The sequence below is a fragment of the Leptosomus discolor genome, chromosome Z (assembly GCF_034619465.1).
Source record: "Leptosomus discolor isolate bLepDis1 chromosome Z, bLepDis1.hap2, whole genome shotgun sequence".
In the NCBI taxonomy this organism is placed as follows: Eukaryota; Metazoa; Chordata; class Aves; order Leptosomiformes; family Leptosomidae; genus Leptosomus; species Leptosomus discolor.
The window spans coordinates 6,577,538-6,597,768 of NC_141419.1; the positions used below are offsets into that span (position 1 = coordinate 6,577,538).

The 20,231-nt window shown below is 65.2% G+C and overlaps 2 protein-coding genes across 2 annotated transcripts; both read right to left on the reverse strand.

Moving 5' to 3' along the window:
• Nucleotides 1–13,256: 13,256 nt before the first annotated feature.
• On the reverse strand, nt 13,257–14,261 carry LOC147413207 (platelet-activating factor receptor-like). Its single transcript, XM_086480389.1, has one exon. The coding sequence runs from the start codon at nt 14,259–14,261 to the stop codon at nt 13,257–13,259; it is 1,005 nt and encodes a 334-aa protein (XP_086336515.1).
• A 2,419-nt stretch (nt 14,262–16,680) lies between these two features.
• TMEM35B (transmembrane protein 35B) lies at nt 16,681–17,704 on the reverse strand. Its single transcript, XM_086480299.1, has 3 exons — nt 17,597–17,704; nt 16,922–17,102; nt 16,681–16,829 (listed from the first exon to the last, which is right to left on the reverse strand). The coding sequence occupies exons 1-3, from the start codon at nt 17,702–17,704 to the stop codon at nt 16,699–16,701; spliced, it is 420 nt and encodes a 139-aa protein (XP_086336425.1). The 3' UTR covers nt 16,681–16,698.
• Between the last annotated feature and the right edge of the window lie 2,527 nt (nt 17,705–20,231).

Here is a 20,231-nt window from a genome sequence, read left to right on the forward strand (position 1 = left end):
GGCAGCTGAGCCAGGGTGTGCAGCGTACGGCTCAGCCACAAACACCCCCAGGAGGCTGGAACGCCCTGGCCCGGTGGGACGCAGCCACCACGCTTGGGCTTGTGCTGGCCGCGCTGTGGTGATTTACACCGGTGGCGAGCCCAGGCCCCACCGTGCCAATAAATCCACTTCAGGCTGCAATAAACCAGCGTCACCGCATCGGTAATCTGCAGCGCTCCCACCGCGGTGAAAAAATTGAGGGGCAAGGCACTACACACTTGTGGCAATAAATCCCAATCCTGTGTCAGCAGGGGTGCGGGGAGGTCTCTGGGGTTGAAATCCCTGGCAGAGCCAGGATGGGTGGATGGAGGGATGGGTGCCATGAGGCACCCGTGGGAGATGCCAGCAAGGGAGACCCAGGCACAGGGCACCTGCCTGGGGATTGCCCTGGCACATGGGACCCACAGTGGCCACGTGGGACCAGGGACATCCCTGAACCGCCCCCGTGTGTCCCCCCCGCAATGCCCACCCGCCCTGGGCAGCACAGATGTCTCCATGCCATGCGCTGCAGCAGGGCTCTATCAGCAGATTTATTTCCCTGTAAAAGCACTTTGATCTGAAGTTATTTTTTGTTTACTAGCAACAAGGTATTGTAAATACATCTCTGCCGATAATTATAGAGTCTGGGCGCACACCTTAATCTCCATAAAATATCAGATGCTACAATTTGCCTGATTTAATGAGATTGGAGGCTGATAAGCCGCTGAGGTAAGCTGTAAACTTCAGTGGGGAGGAGGGAAATGATTGCAAATGTGCTAAAACGCCTTCATCCTCCTCCTCCTCCTGCCGCTGCCACGTGCCCAGCCCGGGAGCATGTGCCCAGCCCCGCAGCCCCCTGCCCAGCTCCCGGGGTGGGCCGGGGCTGCGCCGCAGCAGTTTCACGCAGGGATGGGCATTTAGGGCAAATGGAGCTTTTTATACAATTTACCTCATTAAAACTCCAAGAGCTGAGAGCAGCACCGAGGTCTCACCGAGCCGCCCGCGGGGCTGCGGCCGGGGGCTCTGCCTCGGCACGCTTTGCACCCCGTGGGCCCCGTGCCACGGCGCGGCGGGGAGGGCAGGCGGCGTGGCACCGCGGCCCTGGTGCCAGGCTGGGGCGCAGGCAGGTACATGGGCACGCTCCCATGCCGGCAGCACGCACGGCCATGTGCCGGCGGAGGTGCGAGGATGGGGTCCCGAGGGGGTGCGGGGGCACAGCTGCGCTGCCCGGCGAGGCGTGCACGCTGTCACCCAGCGCTGCGCAGGGATGCACGCGTGTCCATGCGTGTGCATGCGTGTGCAGCCCTGCCTGGGGCCACTGGACACGCCAAGGACAAGCTGGGGACGAGGGAGGGGGGTCTGGGCGGGGGCTTGGCCCACGGGGAGCTGCTCACCCAATGCCACCCGCCTGCATGTGCGCGGCCATGCCCTCCCCACGTCCCTCCCCAGGCACGGGGGTCCGTGCGGTCCCAGGTGTCCGGGGTGGGGGTTCCCCTCCTGCAATGATGGGGGGGCCCTGCCTGGAAAGCAGGAGGCTCCTCCCGGTAAGAGCACCACCGTTTCCACAGCAACCTCAAAGGCCTACAGCTGCCGCCTCGCTAACGAACCTGCGCTGGTAACGTTCCCGGGGGACGCTGAGCCCCGTCCCCCTGCCCATCACCCTGGCCTCACACCACAGCACCCTCTCCCCCCACCCACCAGCCCCCAACCCGTCTCCCTGGGCACTTGGGCTTACCCGCAGCCCCCCCTTGCTGCACCAAGACCCCCAAAAGACGCAGACCCCTTGCACCAAGCAGGACGGGCACCCCTGAACCACCACTGCTCCCACCCAGACAGGCACGAGGAGCCAGCGGTGACCTACAAACGTCAGGCTGACGGGTTAATTAACTTCCCTCTTCCTCAGGCCGTTATCAGATGGAATAAGATGTCACCTGAGACTGTTAATTGGGCTAATTATTCCAGTTTCAGATTTTAAATAATTAGTTACTGTTGTCTCCAGCCTCACTCCCACAATTTTCTAAAAAGGTCAGGTGGTTCCCAGCTCCCAAAACGCACGAGATGGAGCAGAGGGGCTGCGGTGGGGTCCCAAACACACCAAGCCCCCTGTGCCGGCTGGGGACACTGGGGACAGCGCGGTGCCTGCCAGTGCCACAGTGGGAACCCGCCTCGTGCTTGCACTGGAGCTGGCAGGAGAGGGACGTCCTCTGCCTCGATGGCAATGGAACGAAACCAGAGAGAGAAGGGGAGATGAAAGCAGAGAGTGAAGAATGGGGGGCCAGGAGGAGCCCTCCCCAGATATGTCCTCCCTCCCTACACCAAAACAGTGATGCCTGCTTCAGGCCAAACTCTCCTTGCCAGACTGAGCCACAGTAAACCCCCCCAAGCAGTACCCCAGTCCCCCGGGGTACCTAATTCCTCCTTGTTTGAGGTTAGACCCCAAGGGAGAAATCTCAGCTCGGTGTTTTCAGCGAATGCAATTTCCCCATGAGGTTTCCCGGCTGATCGGCACGGAGACACGTGCCGTTTGTGCAGGACGGCAGGCAGGGGTGCAGGCACATGGACAGCACCTGCTCTGCAAAGGGTCACGGTGCCCAAAGCGATACTTGGTGTCCATGGGCTCCCCGCAGGGACCACGCGGCAGCGGCAGAGCGGGGGGTCCCTTCCTGGGTGGCACACGCAGGGCAGAGGGACAAGCAGAGCCAGCTCAGCCCCCAGCCTCATCCTCTCAAGGAACACCATGCTTTCTCACAGCCTCATCCCCCGCTATTAATAGCCTTCACTAGCCTCCTCAGGAGCCATTTGCATATTTGATTGCAACTCCGAGGCGGGGCAGGGCCCTTCAATCAGCCGCTCCCGCAGCCTCATTTGCATGGTTTGACATTTTGTTCTGGGAGCACTGACACCAGCACCGTGATCGGGGACATGGCTCGGGGTGGGGGGTGGAGGTGGGCGCAGTGTCCCCAGACAGCAGTGCTGCCCTGGGCACGCCGCATTGGCCACCGCATGCCCACCTGGGTGCACCAAGCAGAGCCACCAGCACCCCTCCAGCCTGCCCCAAACCCAGCAGGGCGTGACGGAGCCTTGGTGGCCCATGTCCCTAGACGCACTGCTCTGCCCTGCCCCACTCTCCAGCCCAACTCCTGGCACCCCGTCCCTGTCCGACCTGCACAGCGAGGCAATTAGCAGCACCCGGCGGCGGGCATGGCTGTGGGGTGGCCGCCCATCCCGCCAGCCCTGTCTGGAGCTGCCGCACATCAAAGGCCAGGGACAGGTAGGGATGTCCCCAGGGGAGCAGGGGGACCCCGAGCCCCAGCGTGTCTATCGGCACCCCCGGGGGGCGACCGAGGGGTCAGGACACGCGTGGGGCCGGGCGGACAGCAGTGATGAGCACTGCAGACAGCACCTGCCCCGCCGCCATAGCCAGTACGGCCACCACTACCATGGCCACCACCGGCACCATGCCGCAGACAGCCACCTCGCAGCCCCGCCACCAGCCCCGCTCGCAGCTCCAGGGCAGGGACAGATCAGGCGGTGGCAGGAGGAGCCGGGAGGCTCCAGGGCCCTGGGCAGACACGGCCAGGAGCTGTGTCCCAGGACGCCCTTGTTTCCCCCCGGCTCTTGTCATCACTTGACAGGAAAAAACAACCCAGGGCGAGGCGTGGGATTGAGCCCGAGGATGGCAGGGATCGGAGAGGGCTCTGCAGCTTCCCTCCCTCCTGCCTCAGTTTCTCTTCCGAGAAAACACACCAGAGAAGACAGGTTTGTCTCATGGAGAGGCAAGGTGGTGGGGGAAAGCCACGGAGAGGTACGCAGGGACCTGACTGCCACTGTGACTGTGCCAAGGACTGAACTGAAGACAGGCAGGGCTCGAAGCACAGATGTCGGTACCGGCTGTGCCGCTCCCCGGCAGCAGGGCCGTCTGGCAGGCAGGCAGACCCGGGGCTCCCCAGCTCCATCCATGGCCAACGCACAGACATCACAGAAGGGACCCCGTCCCTCGCACGCATGGAGGTGCAGCCCTGCCCCGCTCCCCACACTGCTGGGACGTGCTCGGCGTGGCCGCCCTGGGACTCTGCTCCTTGCTCTGCTCTGTGGAACACAATGGGTGAGCAAACGAACACCCACCCCACGGGGGGCTCGGGCAAGGCCAGCATGTCCCCCCAGCTCTGAGCACGCAGCAAAGCCTCCCCCGCGCACAGCCCACTCCCTCCTCGCCCCCGCAGCCAGCCATGGACCCCACTGCTGCACAGTTTGGGGACAGTCAGCACAGCGTGGCCCCGTGCAGAGCTGGGCCTGGAGCAACGGGGTCTCACCTCCTTCATCCCGAGCAAATGCCCACCCTGAGACCACCGTGTCCCCAGGGCTGAGCGCGCCGTGTCCCCAGGGGTGAGCTCAGCTCAGGCACAGCCCCAGCACAGGCAGCCCCCAGCCCCAACGTGCACAGCCCCTGGCCCTCAGCCCCAGCACACCCCCTCCCGCAACGTGCACAGCCCCCGGCCCCAGCAGACACGGCCCCCAGCCCAGCGCAGGGCTGCAGGGAAAGGCAGGAGAGACCTCTGGGCTGGGAGCTCCCCATCCCGGCCGGGCGAGCTTCAAGGCTGTGCTGAGGCTTGTCTGGGCGAGGGCTGGCCGGGAGCCACACGCTGCACACCGAGACGAGGAGGTGGCTGCCAGGGAGGAGGACTCGGCTAGGAAAGGGTTTGGAGCAGCTCTGCGGGGGTGCGGGCTGCTTGGGGGAGGGGGGCGGGGGGGTGGGCTACCGCTCTGCCCAGGCTGGAGGGACTCGGCTCCCCCCTCCCCAGCGCATCCCCTGCAATCGACACTGCTGGGCGTAAAGCGGGGCTGTCCTGGGAGGGGGGCTCTGCGAGGCATGGACCCCCCTGCACGGAGCCAGGCCCGCTCCCCTCCCGCCCAGCAACCCCTTCGCCTGCCGCCGCCGCCCCACTCACCCTGCCGCGGCCGCTAAGCCACCACGAAGTCGCCCATCTGGGCTCGGCGGGAGCCGGAGGACGCAAGCGGCGCGGCGGCTGGGTCCGCTTTCTTCCTGCGACCCCCCTGCGGGCTGCCCATGCCGCGGCCAGGCCGCACACCGAGCGGCCACCGGCCCGGCCGGAGGCGTCCCCGGGGTCACGGCCACCCACGGCGGTGGCCACGCTCCCAGTGCCTGGGCCAACCCCGGCACCTTCCAGCTGGCGAGAGGCGGTGGCGGAGCCGGCGCCCCCGCACGCTTGGGACACACCCACGCGCGCTCCCCGGCGCGCTCCAGCCACCCCCGCGCACAGCCACGCACCCCCGGGAAAGGGGCTGCCCGCGCCGGCGGCACCCGCACGCCCACGCACCGCACCGCTGCATCGCCGCGCACGGACGGACGGACGGACACACGGCCCCGCACGGACGGACGGACAGACACGCAGGCGCACAAACCGACAGGAACACGGCCCCGCACGGACGGACCGACGGACACACAGGCGCACACACCAACAGAAACACGGCCCCGCACGGACGGACGGACGGACACACAGCCCCGCACGGACGGACGGATGGACACATGGCCCCACATGCCTGGACGGACACACAGCCCCACACACCCAGACAGACACATAGCCCCGCACGGACAGACGGACACACGGCCGCCCCACGCTGCTGCATCCCTGTGCACCTGGAGGCCCCCGCAGCCATGCGCAACCAGCTGCTCCCGCACCGCTGCAGCGCTGTGCACCCCGCACCCCACCACGTCCCCACGCCCCCACCCCTCCGCCCGCCCACCCACTCCTCTGCACCCTGCAGGTACCTGCGTGCAGCTCTCGCCCCCACCAGCCCCCACACACACCCACACCCCCTGACACCTGCTGGCACCCGCTGCAGCTCCCCCGGCTTTGGGCTGTCCCAAACTGCCCCCTGCCCAGAGAGGGCTCAGGGGACCCCAGAGCAGACATATGTCGTGCCTTGAAACACCAAGACCATCCCTTGGTTCAGCTGCACCGACGGCACCCAGAGCACTGACCTGGGGTGCATCAACTGCCATGAAGTCTCGCCCCGACCTGCCAGCTGGGGACACCGACCCGGCCAAGCTGCACCACCACAGCAGGGACAGCCACATCCAAGACAGGCAGCATTTCCCCAGTAACAACCAGTTCACCACCCCCAAACTGACAGACCCAGGGTCCTCAGTCCCACCACAGCCCCTCCAGCCCCTTGGGGAGATGGGGGGTGCCCCAGGCTGAGGCTGCAGCACCGAGGATGGGACACTGGCATGTCCCCCGCCAGGCGTCACGCTGGGATTCGGTACCTTCAGCTTTCACAGTCCTCTCACTCCGAAGCGGCACCCCCACACGCCCACGGACAGGCTGTTCTCCCGCTCCACTCTGCCCACCAAAAACTTCAGCTAATTCCCAGCCCAAACAGCTCCCGGCCCCGCCAGGCGAAAGGGCCAGGCAGGCAGCAAGGCTCCTACCACCACCTGCCGCCCAAAGCTGCCGGTTTAAGGCCAAACAGACCCTCCTTGAAACACCGAGCACTGGCAACCATGCCACAAACATCTGCTCTTCCAACGGCATCATGATTCACAGGCTATTAATTGGGGCTTGGCAGCGCTGGGAAGTGTTTGCATCCCCTGGCTTCACTCAGAGCCACAACTCGCTGCCGATGAGGTCTGGGTGCTGGGGAAGGAGCCAAACCCAGCAATGCACCGGCCGCAGCAGAGCCATGCCAGGAAGGGCACGTGGGGCACAGTGCCCAGCTCCCACACCCGCCGCCTGGCCCCGCGGGAGCAACGCAGAACAAGCCCCAGGAAAACAGCAGCAGCGGCCCTCCGTGCTTGCCAGGAGCAGCTGGCGCCGCTGGCACAGCACCGCTGCACCGCGCGGCAGCCCCAGCGCCCACCGGCCCCGGGTTGCAGCGAGGAGGCCGCCTGCTTCGGCTCCCACCCGGCCGCACGTGGCAGGATCTGCGAGTGCTGGTGATGCTCTTGCAAGTGCCCGGCTCCAAACAGCGCTGTGTTTCTGTAGAGTCTCCCGGCTGCCCTCCCCACGCGGTGCTGAGCCGCTCGCTCCCTGGGGTGCCAGCATCGCCCGCCACCGCGGCTTCGAGGGGAACTGCAGAGCAGCACCCTGCTCGGGCAGCACCAGACAAAGGCTGCGAAAAGCCTCCTCCAACGACAGCCAAGAGAAATCTGAATTCAGAAGCTGATTAGAAATCATGTCATGGCTCCTTCCTGCTCCAGCATTTGGGAAGGAGTGAGCTGGGGGTGCGGGGGATATGTAGAAAATCTAATTAGGATTGAGGGCAGGTTGTAGAGGCACTGACATGGGAGCTGCGGGAGCGCAGCTGCTTGCAAGAGGGGGACACTGGATGCCTGCAGCACCCCCAGCCCCGCAGAAACAGGGAAAGTACAAATTAATGCTCCTTAATCTGATGGGCACTGGCTCTGCTGCCACGTGCCGCCGCCACGGCTGGCAGAGAGCAGCCCGGCCTCCCCGCAGCTCGGCTCGTGTGCCCACGGCAGCCATGCCCTCTCAGTCCCCCCGTGGCCGATGCCATACGGCCCTGGGGATGAGCTGTTGGGCAGGGCAGGGGGAGCAGAAGGGGCTCGATCCTGCCCAGCCTGGGGGAGGTGAGCGCGGGGTGCTGAGCTCAGAGCCTGGCCCTCTCCTTGGCTCCCAGGGTGGCCCCCCCCTGCTGCTGCACGTAGAGGGACTGGGCATCACAGGACCACCGAGAGGGCCACAATCCCGAGGCCGCTTTGGCAGCACAGGCTTTACACCCAGCTCTCGGGACGGCAGAGCCCCGAGGCCATGCTGAAGGGCACTATGCAGGGTTGGCAGCACCGCACACTGCTCTGCGGGTCCCCGTCCCCTTGCCTTCCACTGGCACCTTGCCGTGCCCTGTGCCACCTGCACAGCAGGGATGTCCTCCCCCCCACAACAGAGGTGGGCTGCCATCTCCATCCACCCCATCGCTGGGATGTCCCCCGAGACCCATCCAACCATGCACCCCCAGCCCCTGGCCCTCCCCGCAAGTCCCCCAGCCGCCGGCACGTCTCGCCTGCTATTCTTAGCTCTCCAGCGCTGCGCTCTCCCGGCAATGGCACCGTATATTACTATTATTGCTGGCTGCCAATGTCTTGAAGCAGGCAGCCAGGATCGTGGTGGGACTTCCACACCCCTGGTGACCCGTCATTCAGTCCCTGCCGGGCTCTGGTCTTCAACAGGCTATTTCAGGAAATCCAATTTGATGGGCAGAAGGAGCACAAGCCACACATTCAGCTCCTGAGCCAGACCCAGGCTCCTCACATCGCCTCTCAGATCCAGATTTTAGCTTCGCCCGTGCTGGTAATAAGGGCCAAGAGTCACCTTTGGCTCCAGATCCAAATTTCTGGCTGGGTGGGATCCAGGGTTTCAGATCAGCTTGTCAGAGAGACACAAGCGTCTTGCAAAACCTGGATCTGGAGCCCCAGCCCCAGCCGCAGCAGCACTACCTGGGCACGAGACCCCAGCGCAGGGCCCAATCCTGCCCTCGCGGGTGGGCAGACATGTGGAGATTGATGCACCAGCACAGCCACCAACCTCGGGGCTCCTGCACAGGCTCTGTGACCCGTCCCAGCATGGGTCTGCCTCCGAGCTAGTGATGGGGAGGCTAAAGGAAGGGCTCCCCCAGGGACACCCAGCCTCAACTCCCCACCACCCTCCACTCCCTCTCTGTTCCTTGCCCAGGCTGCCAGGGCCAGGCCTGGCAGGAGGGCTGGGAGGGCTGAGGGCTGCTCCTCCAGCCCACACGGCACAAGCCCTGGCACTCGGGAGGGAGATTTGGGCACTGAGTGCTTGGCACCAACTCGCTCAGGCTGCGTGGGGGGTGCCACGGTTGTGTCACTCCGTTCCCTGCAGCAGGGATGCTCAGAGCCAGTCCTGGTGCCCAGGCTGGGTGGGATAACAATGCCCAAGGCAGCCCCAAACCCAGCTCATGCCTGCACTGCCGCGCACTGGTACTCTCTCTGCCCCACAGCCAAGAGGGGCTCCTCCAGCTCAGATGCTCCGCAGTCCCTTTGATGGCTATTTTTTTGTTCTCGGCCCTGCCGGCGCTTGAATAATGCTTTAAAAGGGCTGACATGCCTCTTTCCAGCCTTCCGAGTGCGGCCGTGCCCGTCTCCCAGTGGCCAGCCCCCTGCTCCATCCCCCAGCAGATGGGGTCCTCAAGGGCTTGGAGCCGCGGACACCTGCGGGAGGGCAGTGGGAGCACGGGGACAAGGAGCCGAGATAGATGGGAAATTGCATCCATTTCCTAAAGGCGAATCTGCGCTGCTGGCCGGATCCTGCCCCGATTTACACCAAGGGAGGCTGCCTGCTCCCAGCCCAGACTCCCACAGGGGCAACTGGCACCCAACAGCCTGGCTCTGTCCCCTCCTGCCCACTCGGGGCTTCATGCCAGGGAGCAGGCAGGGACCCCCCGCGGGGAGTGTGACCCTGTGCCCTGTGAGGGGGATGACCTGCAAGCCTGGATGTCACTGTATGGAGAGAGACGAGCGGTCCCAGCACCAACTTGCTCTGCAGGTTTGGCACGGGATGAAGGGACCAGACTGGCTCCCCCAGCAAAACCCAACCATCTGGGAGAAGGAAGGCACCCAGACCCAGGCTCCCCTTCTTGCCTGCGAGGCTGGGTAGGACCAAGAAGCCTGGATGTGCCGTGAGAGCCACAGCTCCACTCGTGCTCTGCAGCAGCTCCCAGCACCCGCTGGAAGCCCCAGACCCGCACCGGCCCAGCCGGGACACGGCTCCCGCACCCAGCACCAACCTCTGCTGCCTCCCAGCCTCTCGGGCTGGCGAGAGGGGAGACCACCAAGCTGGGGAGGGGTCCTGGGCCTGCCCAAACCTTGCTCGAGCCCTCCACAGCAGGAGAGTGCCAGGATGGCTGGTGTCACCTTCTGGGGAGAGGCTGGAGGGGCTGGGAGCTTCAGCCCCCTCCCCAAATCCTCCCGCAGCAGGAGATGGGGGATGCCCGCACCCCTTCTCCCGCACCCCTTCTCCCGCACCCGCCGGGGGATCCCGACCAGCCGCGCTGGCTGAGCTGAGCGCCGCGGTGCCGGTGAGATGATGCCCCCAGCCATCTTGCCAGCTCCCCCTCCAGCACCCGCTCGGCGGCGATGGATGGGTCCCCGGGAGACGCGTCCCGTTCCCCGGGGCCCTATCCCGCACGGTCCCGGCGCTCCGTCGGGGAGAGCACACCCCCCCCCCCCCCCCCCCCCCTCCGCCAAGCATCGCACATCCCCCGGGACCGGGCCCCCCGCCCGCCCGGCGATGCCCCGCGGTACCGGCCGGCGGGGACAGCTCAGGGGACACCTCCCCCGCCCCCCACCGCCCCCGCCGCTCTTACCCCGCACCCGACGCCTACATCCTCCGTCCGCTGCCGGGCGGCTCCCCGACGGCCCGGCCCGGTTGGTACCGGAGCGGCTCGGTTGGGCTCGGTTGGTCCCGGCTCGGTTGGGTCCCGGCGCGGCCCGGGCCGGCGCACCCGAGCGTGGGAGCGCGGCGGGCGGCAGCATGCGAGTGGCGGCGGCCCCGCAGTGCAGCGCGGATGGGCGCGGAGCGGTGCGGAGCGGTGCGGTGCGGTGCGGAGCGGGGCCGCCGCCGCCGCCGCTGCTGCTGCTGCCGCCGCCGCCGCCGCGGCGCAGCCAAGACACGGCGGTGGATTTTCCCCGGGAGTCAGAGCGGGCGGCGGCGCAAGATGGCTCCGGTGCGGCTCTGCCGCCGCCTCCCGGCACCCCGGGACCCCTGGCACCGAGAGCGGCAGGGCGCAACCGGGACCGGGGACGGCGAGCTGCCGCCGGCGGGGCGCAGGGAGAAGGCTCTGCCCCGCGGTGCTGGGCTGGCACCGGGACAGGTGGTACCCACCCGTGGGCATCCCCCTGGGGCACCCCGAGGCAGGGGGGGCACCCCGGGACCCATCACCCACCCCTGCCTGTGGCCACGCAGCCTGACCGGGAGGTGCCGGGGTAGCCCCGGGGTACGGGGACAGCCCCAGGGGCCCAGCCTCCCCCTGGCAGACTGAGGGCCACCAGCTGCTACCCGCCGTGCCCCTCTCATCGCGCCATGTAATTTGCTAATAGTAATAATAGTAATTATTATGGCATGCGCGGGTTAGAAGTGCAGCGGAACAATAACCTGGTTAACGTGCCGCCCGCCACGCCGTGTGGGAGCCCCTGCCCGAAGCTTGGGGGGCATGGCCCAGGCAAGCACCTCGAGCAGGCTTTTAAGCAGCCGTGTCCCGGCGTTTCGCATCCACGTCCCAGCGCTGTGGTCCTTAACCAGACTGGCTGTGTCACCAGGCAGGGTTGTCCCCATCGGTCACGCCATCAGTCACCCAGTGGCACAGCCACAGCTGGGGGACACGGGTGTTTCTCTGGGGTGGCACAGGGCAGCGGGACAGCAGCACGCTGTGGGGAGAGCGAGGCCGGATTCGGGCCCTGCTCCCAGTGCTGCTGCTCTGCAAAGCCACCCCCATCTCGAGGTGCACTGCTTAGTAGCCCTGTGTCCCCCATCACTGTCCCCCACCCCCCCACTGAACAGTCCCTTCCCTAGGACACCCCACCAGAGCCAGAGCTGGAGCTGGGGCTGCCCCCACCCCTGGTGTACAGAAAGCCCCCCAAATGCCTTGCTGCCCCCAGGGCAGGGTGAGCCCCAGCTCCAGCCCTCACTCAGCCCCGCAGCACCCTCATTGCTGCCAGCATGGCTGCTCCTGTCTGCACGTGGGGAGCAGAGCTCTGCCCACCTCCCTGAGCAGTTACATAAAGCAATTAAAATTTAATGCGAACTTCGAAAGGGGAACAATCGTGTCATCGAGGATGGCTGGGCCAGAGCTGGGTGCAGAGCAGAGGCACCCTCGGCTGTGACCTGACTCTGCCGTGGCACACCGTCCAGCCCAGCCCGTGGGCACAGCCACATGGAGCCAGAGCAAAGCGCCTGGGCACCACAGGCAGCCCGGCATCCTGCGAGCCTGTGCTGTGGTCTGCCTGAGCCACGATGGTGCACGATTCCCATGGCACATGGAGACTCTGTCCCCTTGGGGTCCTGGCCTTGCATCACCCAGCCAGCCTGGTGCCCGGCTGCCACCCTGCCCGTGCCAAGCCGGCTGTCCCCCAGGCAGCCCGTCTCCTCCTGCCCGATGCCTCACGCTTCCTTCCCAGGCACCGGTGGGCTGGAGCGTGATGGAGAGCAGCCCTGTGCTGGGGGGCAAGACCCCAGGTTGGGGGGCAGGTGATGGACTCCGGTCTCCCAGCCCCCACCACCCAGAGCCCGTGTGGCTGCACAGCCACGTCCTGCTCCCGTCCGTGCAGCGCCGGGGAGCCGGGCTGCGGTGGCTGCAGGAACCAGCCAGGGCTGGGAAAACACCATCTTCCACCCACGCAGCCGCCCACGGCCTTGCGTCGGCTCTGCCGCCCACGCCGCTCGCCGGGGCTCGCTGGGAAGGTGGGCAGCAGGCGCAGGGCTGGGGGCTGTGCTGTGCCCACCGTGGCCACCCACCCCTGGGCAGGGTAGGGGATGGGGCAGGGGGCAGCAGGGCCCAGCAGCCCCCCGTGCAGGAGCTGCCCTGGTGCAGGCTTCTGCTGCAGGAGCAGGGCTGAGCCATGGCTGGGGATGAGGGGCTTGGGGATGGGGGGATGGGGGCTGCCCCACACCCAGCTCTGTCCCGGGGTGCAGGAGCGGCTGGCGCTGCTCGGCGTGCAACACAGGCACCGACAGCAAAGAGACTGGGGAAACCTTTGGTTCATGCATTTTTAATCCTGGCCAAGAGCAAGCGGGATGTGGGTGTGGGGCTCAGACATGCTGCAGGGTGGGACCGGCCACGAGGCCCCAAACCGCCCCCCATCCCAAGCAGCCCAGCTTACACCACAGGTGTCTTTGTTCGTGCATGTCCCCGTGGGATGGAGACACCCAAGAAGGAACAGCATCCTCTGGATATCCCTCCCTGTCCTGTCTCACCACGTCCCACCACAGCTCAGCCTCCCCCGCAGCAGCTCAGCCCCCCCTCGCCGGTTAGCTTCCCTCCCGGTGCCTGCAAAGGCGGAGGGCAGGATCCGTGCGTGATCAGAAACCGTGGGCCCGTGAGCACGTGGGGATGCGCAGAGTGGAGCTGGCGTGGGAGGAGGGGGGTGCATGAAGCCAGAGATCCTCCCACGCGGCTCCCCATCCCCAGCCTGGTGCCAGGGCCCGTGTCTCCCACTGGGCAGGACTCCGGTGCCCACCCCACTACGAGGAGGCAAAGGAGGACGCACGGGCACTGGGCATGGGCACGGCAGGGTCCGGTGGGGAGAGTGGGAGGCACCGGCCGATCTTGCGCAGGGTCCGTGCCAGGTCGGTGCGGAAGCGCCGGATGGAGAAGCAGTAGACGAGGGGGTCGAGGCAGCTGTTGAGGCTGAGCAGGGCCACGCTCAGCGCGTGTAGCACATCCAGGGTGGCAGGGGGGCCGCAGAGCGGCACAGGGGGCTGGCTGCCCACCCAGGGGGCCAGCGTGAGGTGGTAGGGGGCTACGCAGACCACAAAGACCAGCAGCATCCCCAGCACCATGGCGCGTGCCTGCTGCCGGTGGGAGCCCGGTGTGGTGGTGGCAGGCGCCGACAGCGCCCGGGCGATGGACGCATAGGTGCCCAGCACCACCAGAAAGGCAACGGCGAAGAAGCCCACCATGGCGTAGGCGTATGCCCGCTGCCGGCTGTGCTGCTCGAAGCAGGCGGTGGCCCCAGCACGGGCAGGGAAGGTCTGCCGGGCAGCCAGGGTGGGCACGGCGCAGCCCAGCCCCAGCAGCCAGGCCAGGGCACAGGCCAGCGCGGCCCCCCGGCGCCCCGTCAGCGGCAGCTCCCGCCACGCCGCCCGCACCACGCAGTACCGGTTGAAGCTGATGAGCGCCATGAAGGTGACGGCGCTGTAGGTCGCCAGGTAGTAGGCAGCCCCGGCCAGGCGGCAAGCAGCCTCCGAGAGCAGCCAGTCCCCACCGGCCAGGTAGTAGGGGATCCAGAGGGGCAGGGTGAGGTTGAAGAGGATGTCTGCCAGCGTGAGGTTGATGAGGTAGATGCGGATGGCCTTCCTCACCTTGCCGCTCTGCAGGAAAACCAGCAAGGCCACCAGGTTGCCCGGCAGCCCCACGCAGAGCACCAGGCAGTAGACAGCGGGCACCAGCACATACTGCACCGGGTCGCTGGGCACACACTCGCTGGGGTGCCCTGCTGGCAGCAGCCCCGGTGCTGAGCCGTTCATCCCGGGCTCCTGCAAAGACGAGGGGACAGTCAGCGGCATGGCCCCAAACACAGCCTTCGGGGGACAGGGAAGGGACATCGACCTGCACGCTGGAGGCAAAGCCCCTCCGTGGGGCTGCCATCATCTGCCAGAGGAGCTCAGCCTCCAACGGCTCCTTGCCGGAGACAAGGGGCTCCGGGACCCCCTCTCAGCTCAACCCCAGCCACATCCCCCCATGCCATGAAGGAGCCATGGGGCCACCCTCAGCCACCCAGGCAGGGCTCCCTGAGGAGCAGCAGGCGCAGCTGCGTCGCAGCTGAGGGGCAGAGCCGCAGCCGGCAGCACCCGGAGGTGCTGCACTGGCTCCAGTTGGCAGCTGTGGGGCTTAACGCCTCCCACGCAGCCACGTGCCTGCTGGGGCCACCCGGTCCCCATCCCACTCCCAGCACCCCAAATCCCCCCACGCAGTGCATCCAGGGAGAAGTCACCCACTGGCTCAGCATGCACCAGAGTGGAGAGACTGCAGGCACGGACGGGGATAGGAGCACGGGGCTGGCAGCCCCCCGCGCCCCCCCAGCCCTGCACGAGGCTGGTTTGCCACCCTGTCGTTTGCCGGTCCCAGCCATGGAAAACCACATTGTGCCGCAACGGCTGTATCCCCAGGCTGCAGCTATTTCACCTCCCATCACCGCCTGCCCACACCTCGCCGACGGCACTGAGTCACCCAGCGGGTGTTTTCCAGCACGGCAAGGCCAGATTCGGCACATGCAGCACCAAGCACGGGGCCAAGGCACACAGGGCATGAGCCGCCAAGCCTTAGGGGGGATGCAGGGCCCATCCCAGTGAGCTTTAGTTGTTCTGCAAAGCCAGCGCAGACCCCCAAGGAGCCCCCAACTCCCTCCTCCCCAAGTGGTCCCCTTTCCCTTCCCCCATCCGTGTTTGCACAGGGGATGCACCATCTCACCCACACCCAGCTGGTTACTTACCCCACCGGCTCAGGCTGGAGCAGCTGCGTCCCCTCAGGCTGCTCCTCGCTGTCTGACCCAGCCAGGCTGGGGAAGGCTTTAAGTGCTGGGGGGGGCAGGGGCTGCCTGACCACCACCCCCCGCCACCCCAAGCCCCCGTGGGTGTCACTGCCTGCAGGACAGCCGCAGGACTAGGGAAAGCACCTGCGTGTGTATGTAATGGGGGATTCCCTGCTGGAGCCATGCTAAGACTCCCTGCGCCGGCTGACTGGGCTGGGGGTATGCAGCGGGGGGCCAGCTATGCTGGTACCAGTGCAGCCAGCCCCCCTGCATGCCCTCAGCCCCATCTAGGACCATTTCCCAGGGCCCCTTTCCCACCCACGCTGGGATGAAAGCGGCAGAGGGTCAAGTTTCCACACCCGGCAGCTGGGGTAAAAGGGGGATGCCCTGAAAGGGATGAAAGCTGGAATCTGCCTCCTCCCGGCTCTTAGTGCTTTTGTCGGCTTCAAAGTTGGATTTAGGGAGAGCACCACCCTGGGACTGCCCAGGGCAAGGGGGTGAGAGCATCTGACTCGCTGCTTTGCATGATCTTGATCTTTAGGACATCAAAAGTGCCACCCCAAGGTGGTTCCGGTCCCGCTGGGGGGGGTACAGGGATGTTGTAGCCCCTCTGTTTATCCCAGGATGATCAGTCTCCCCCCAGTAGCCACTCCAGACGCCTTGATGGGAGACGCACTGGATTCAAACGTGATCTTGGGGTTCAGCCGGCATTGGCCGTGCCCCTCCAGGGTGGCAGAGGTGTCTCTGTGGCTGCGGAGCCCCATTGGAGGAAGATCCTCAAAAAGCATTTGTCTGCCCAGGAACAGGATTTGGGGGGGTCATGCTGCTGCTGTTGCCCCCCCCCGACGTGCAGCAAGTGGCCTGGCACATTGCCGGGTGGCTCCAGAAGGGCGGAGGGCTCCCGCTCCCACACAAACTTTCCCACCGGCTGTCTGCCCCCGTGCCAGCTGCTACCAGTTCCCACCTGTCTCCGGTCCTTGTCCCCAGAAGCTGCTCCAGAGGACGGGGACCTCCAGCCCTGGGACATCGCCTCGGCCCCCACAGCTCAGTGTCGGGGGAGGCAGAAATAAACAGGGAAGGCAAACTGTGAAAAACAAGAGGCTTTATTCCAAAATACAAAAGCCCCCAGGAAAGCAGAGCCAGCCCCAGCCCAACGTGGCCCAACGCTGGGAAGAGCTGGCCACCTTGTGCGAGTTTAGCAATGGAGCTGCTGGAGCAGTGGCGGTGTCACAGCGGTGCCAGAGCCACCGACCCTCAGCACCAGCTCAGGTCCCGCAGCGTGGGGACAACCAGCACCAGGGCCCCAGCAGCAGCAGGAGAGGACACACCGTGCATCAGCAGCGAGTTACCTTGCAGGACGCAATGCTGTCCCCAAAAATACCATAAGGGCATCGCTCCCCACCAGCAGAGCCACCCGTCCTTCCCGCCTCCGGTCACTCGAACTTGGGCTTGGGGGGGTCTGCGTGCCCGCGGATGTTGAGCAGCAGGAGTAGGCCGAGGCAGAGGGTGGCGGGGGCACACATGGCCAGGGGCTCCCGCAGCACCAGCAGCGTGTAGATGGCACCTGGGCGAGGAGCAGAGTGTGGGAACCGAGGTCCCTCCCTGAGTGATCCCCCAAGACCCTGCGCAGGGCGGTGGGTGCCCGCTCACTCTCACCGATCATGACGACGCTGAGGACGAAGTTGCTGATCTCCTGCAGGAGCTGGGGCCCGAACGCCAGCAGCAGCCCGGCCACCACCTCCGTCCAGCCCACCGCCTCCAGGTACCGGCCGGGCTCCGGCGTGAACCCAAACTCCTTCAGGGGAAAGACCTCGGCGAACCGCACGAACTGCGACTTCTGGGATGGGTGGGAGGGGAGCAGAGCTGCCCTGAGCCTGGGGCTGGGGGGCACAGCCCCTCTGGTGAGTCTGCTTGGCTCTGCCCTGCACCCCAAAAGGCTCAGTCCTGCACCCCAAGGGGCTCAGTCCCTTCCCTGGAAAGGCCCAGCCCTGTGCCCCAAGGGGCTCTGGCTTGCTCACCCCAAAAGGCTCAGCCCTTCACCCCAAGGGGCTCAGGCTTGCTCACCCTGAAAGGCTCAGCCCTGCACCCCAACGCGCTCAGCCCCTAAAAGGCTCAGGCCTGAGCCCCAAAGTGCTCGGCCCTGCACCCCAACCTGCTCACCCCCTCCCCTGAAAGGCTCAGCCCTGCACCCCGACGGCTCAACACACCCCCCGGCGAGGGCTCAGTCCTGCACCCTAGGGGCTCGGTCCTGCACCCCCCGAACCAGGCCGGCCGCTCCCCCCCCTCCCCGATTCGCCGCCCCCCCGCCGCCGTGGCCGCGGCCGCGCTCACCATGTGCCGGTGCAGGTCGGCCGAAAGCTGCTCCGAGAGTTTCGCGGCGCCCGTCAGCAGGAAGAAGAGCCCGAGCAGGACGCGGAGGGCGGTGAACGCCGCCGCCATGGCGGGGACGGGCGGGCGGAGCCGGAGCCGGGGTCGCGCGGGCGGGGCCAGCGGCTCGGCTCGGCTCGGCTCAGCTCAGCTCGGGCCGCTGCACCTAGCCCGGCCCCGGCAGCCTCGTCCTGGCTGGGGCGGGCAGGAGCACGAACGTGTGCCCCCCCCAAGCCATGGGGTGCTGCTGGGGCAGGTGGGTGCTTGGATCTGCAGCTTCACCCCCTCTGGGGCTGCGATCCCCCTCCCAACCCGCCCGGCCAGCGTCATCCTCCCATCAAACTGGAGCTGGGTGAAAAAGGGGAAAAAAGAAAAAAAAAACAAAACCCCCACAGCTGGGGCTGCATGGGTGTCGTGAGCAGGTCAAGGTCCATGCCAGCACCCACCAAGGGCCGCTGGCTCCAGGTGGTGGGGGCCACGGAGACCCCGGTGCAGGCAGGGAGCTGGTGCTGGAGGCAGCTGCAGCGCAGGATTTGTCTTCTGGCACCGGGGAGGGCCGGCTGGGGCAAAGGAGGCAGCTGCCGCCCTCCCCGGGCCTGCGTCGCCACCAGCCCTGCTCATGCTGAGGCTTCGGGAAAAGGCAACCCTGGGTTGGCGAGAGCCAGGGCCCAGGGGAGCCACACGGGCGCCAACGCCATCGTAATTCAAGTGGGAATATTTTTTAGTGCCCATAAATCATGAAAGAGCAGGAACAGTTTCACAGGCACCAGGAAGCACCCTGTGGCCCGGGGGACACCACCAACGCCAGGGTGGCTGCTTGGCTTTAGGGGAGGTGCAGCAGCAGCAGCAGCTCTATTTTTACTCCTGGCAGCACGTCATTCCCCAGCTCTGCTGGGAAAGACACAGCAAGAGCAGCTGAGGAGCTGCTCGCCCTGAGGGATGGCTAACAGCGCCAGGGCAGGGTCCAGCCCTTCTTGTCTTGGAAAGAGTCTTGGGGGGGAGGGTAAAACCAGACCAAACCCGTGCTGAACCAGCAGCTCAGCGCCTGGGCACCCGCAGCGTGGGACTGTGGCTTTGCATTACTGCAGGACACCTTTGTCCCTGCTCCCAGGTTTGTCGTTCAAGTGGGCCAGGGAGACACTTGCGCCCTGAAAGCGCCTGCCTTCAGCCTTAAAGTAAAGCAGCTCCTGTCCCCTATAGCGGAGTTCAGCCCCCACCGCAGAGCAGAGCTGCTCACAGCCAGGACAGAGGTTGTTTTTTTGTGCAAACATTGCATTTGCCTCTGCCAGGTGGCCAAGGCCAGGGCTGCGCCAGCCCCGCTGAGGGGCACCTGGTCACCCTCCTGCTCTGGGGCGCTTCGCTGTTCTCCGAAACACTTCCCATTTTGATACAGAAAGAAAAACCAGGGCTCGCTTATCAAGGGAGTTGGACAAGTTCAAGCACATTGAACGCTGGAATCGCATTCAGGCTGGAACAGTTTCACATAAGAAGCAGCCGATGCTGCAACAGCAGAAATCAGGACAAGTTACTGGAAAAATAAGAGTCTGAGGAAAAAAGGCTGCTGAAGCCTGCAGGAGCTGCGGAGACAAAGACACTGAAACCCAGCCCCTTGCAGCGCAGCTATTGAGGAACCACAAAACCTCTTCTCGCCAAAGCCTTTTCAGAATCCGGACAATACCCTGAAGAACTCAAAGAGTGAAACACCAACTGCAGCTTGCCCTGTTCCCCATCACTTGAAGGCATGAAAAAGTGAAAAGCAGCAGTTGGCAGCCTTTAATGCAGCGCCAGCCTTCCCCACCTTGACCCGCTCAGCCACAGGGCAGCCCCCCCTGCACCCCCCGCTGCTGTTTGGGTCCTTTCCCTCTGCCCAAGTCCCAGTGACATTCCCGACAGGGGTGAGGCCACCGGCCCAGTACCCAGCAGCAGCTGCTCGTGTCCAAACTAATCCCGCACCACTGGACACCCAGACATGCCTCAAGCATTTCATACGACTTTGCCACATGAAATGCAATTTATTGTGATCCTCCTAGTCTGGCAAGACAAAGACAGCTCCCAGCCCAATGTCCGTGGCTCTTCCTGGGCTGTAGGGGAAAGCCTCGTTACAATGCAGCTGCATGAACAGAGCCTACTGCCAGCACATTTTAACACAATAGATTACTTGGTATTTAAACAAAGGATTGTATCTGATAATCGACAGCATGAGCTACGTGTGTGTCCAGCACGGCTGTCCAAAGCATCCAATGAAGCAACATGAATCACGGTGACTTGTGCTGCAAGAGCTAAACCCAGCACCGTTCTGGCTTCCAAAGAACTCCAACTTTGGCACCTCAGGCTTAATTACCAGCGCCATCACCAAGAAAACTACTGAAACCCAACCATGCACATGTGAATGTTTAGAATTCTATGATCTAAATATACTGCAGTACTAGAGACGAGGGAAGGAATGGCTGAAACTTCCAGAAATACTTACAGAGTGCCTTCAGTGCAAGTGTAATTTATAAAAAACAGTAACTAAGCTCGTCATTTCACAAAGGCACCCACGGCTGGTCAGGGACACAGGTAGCCTGAGAACTGGAGCATTTTAACCACAAGCAGCAGC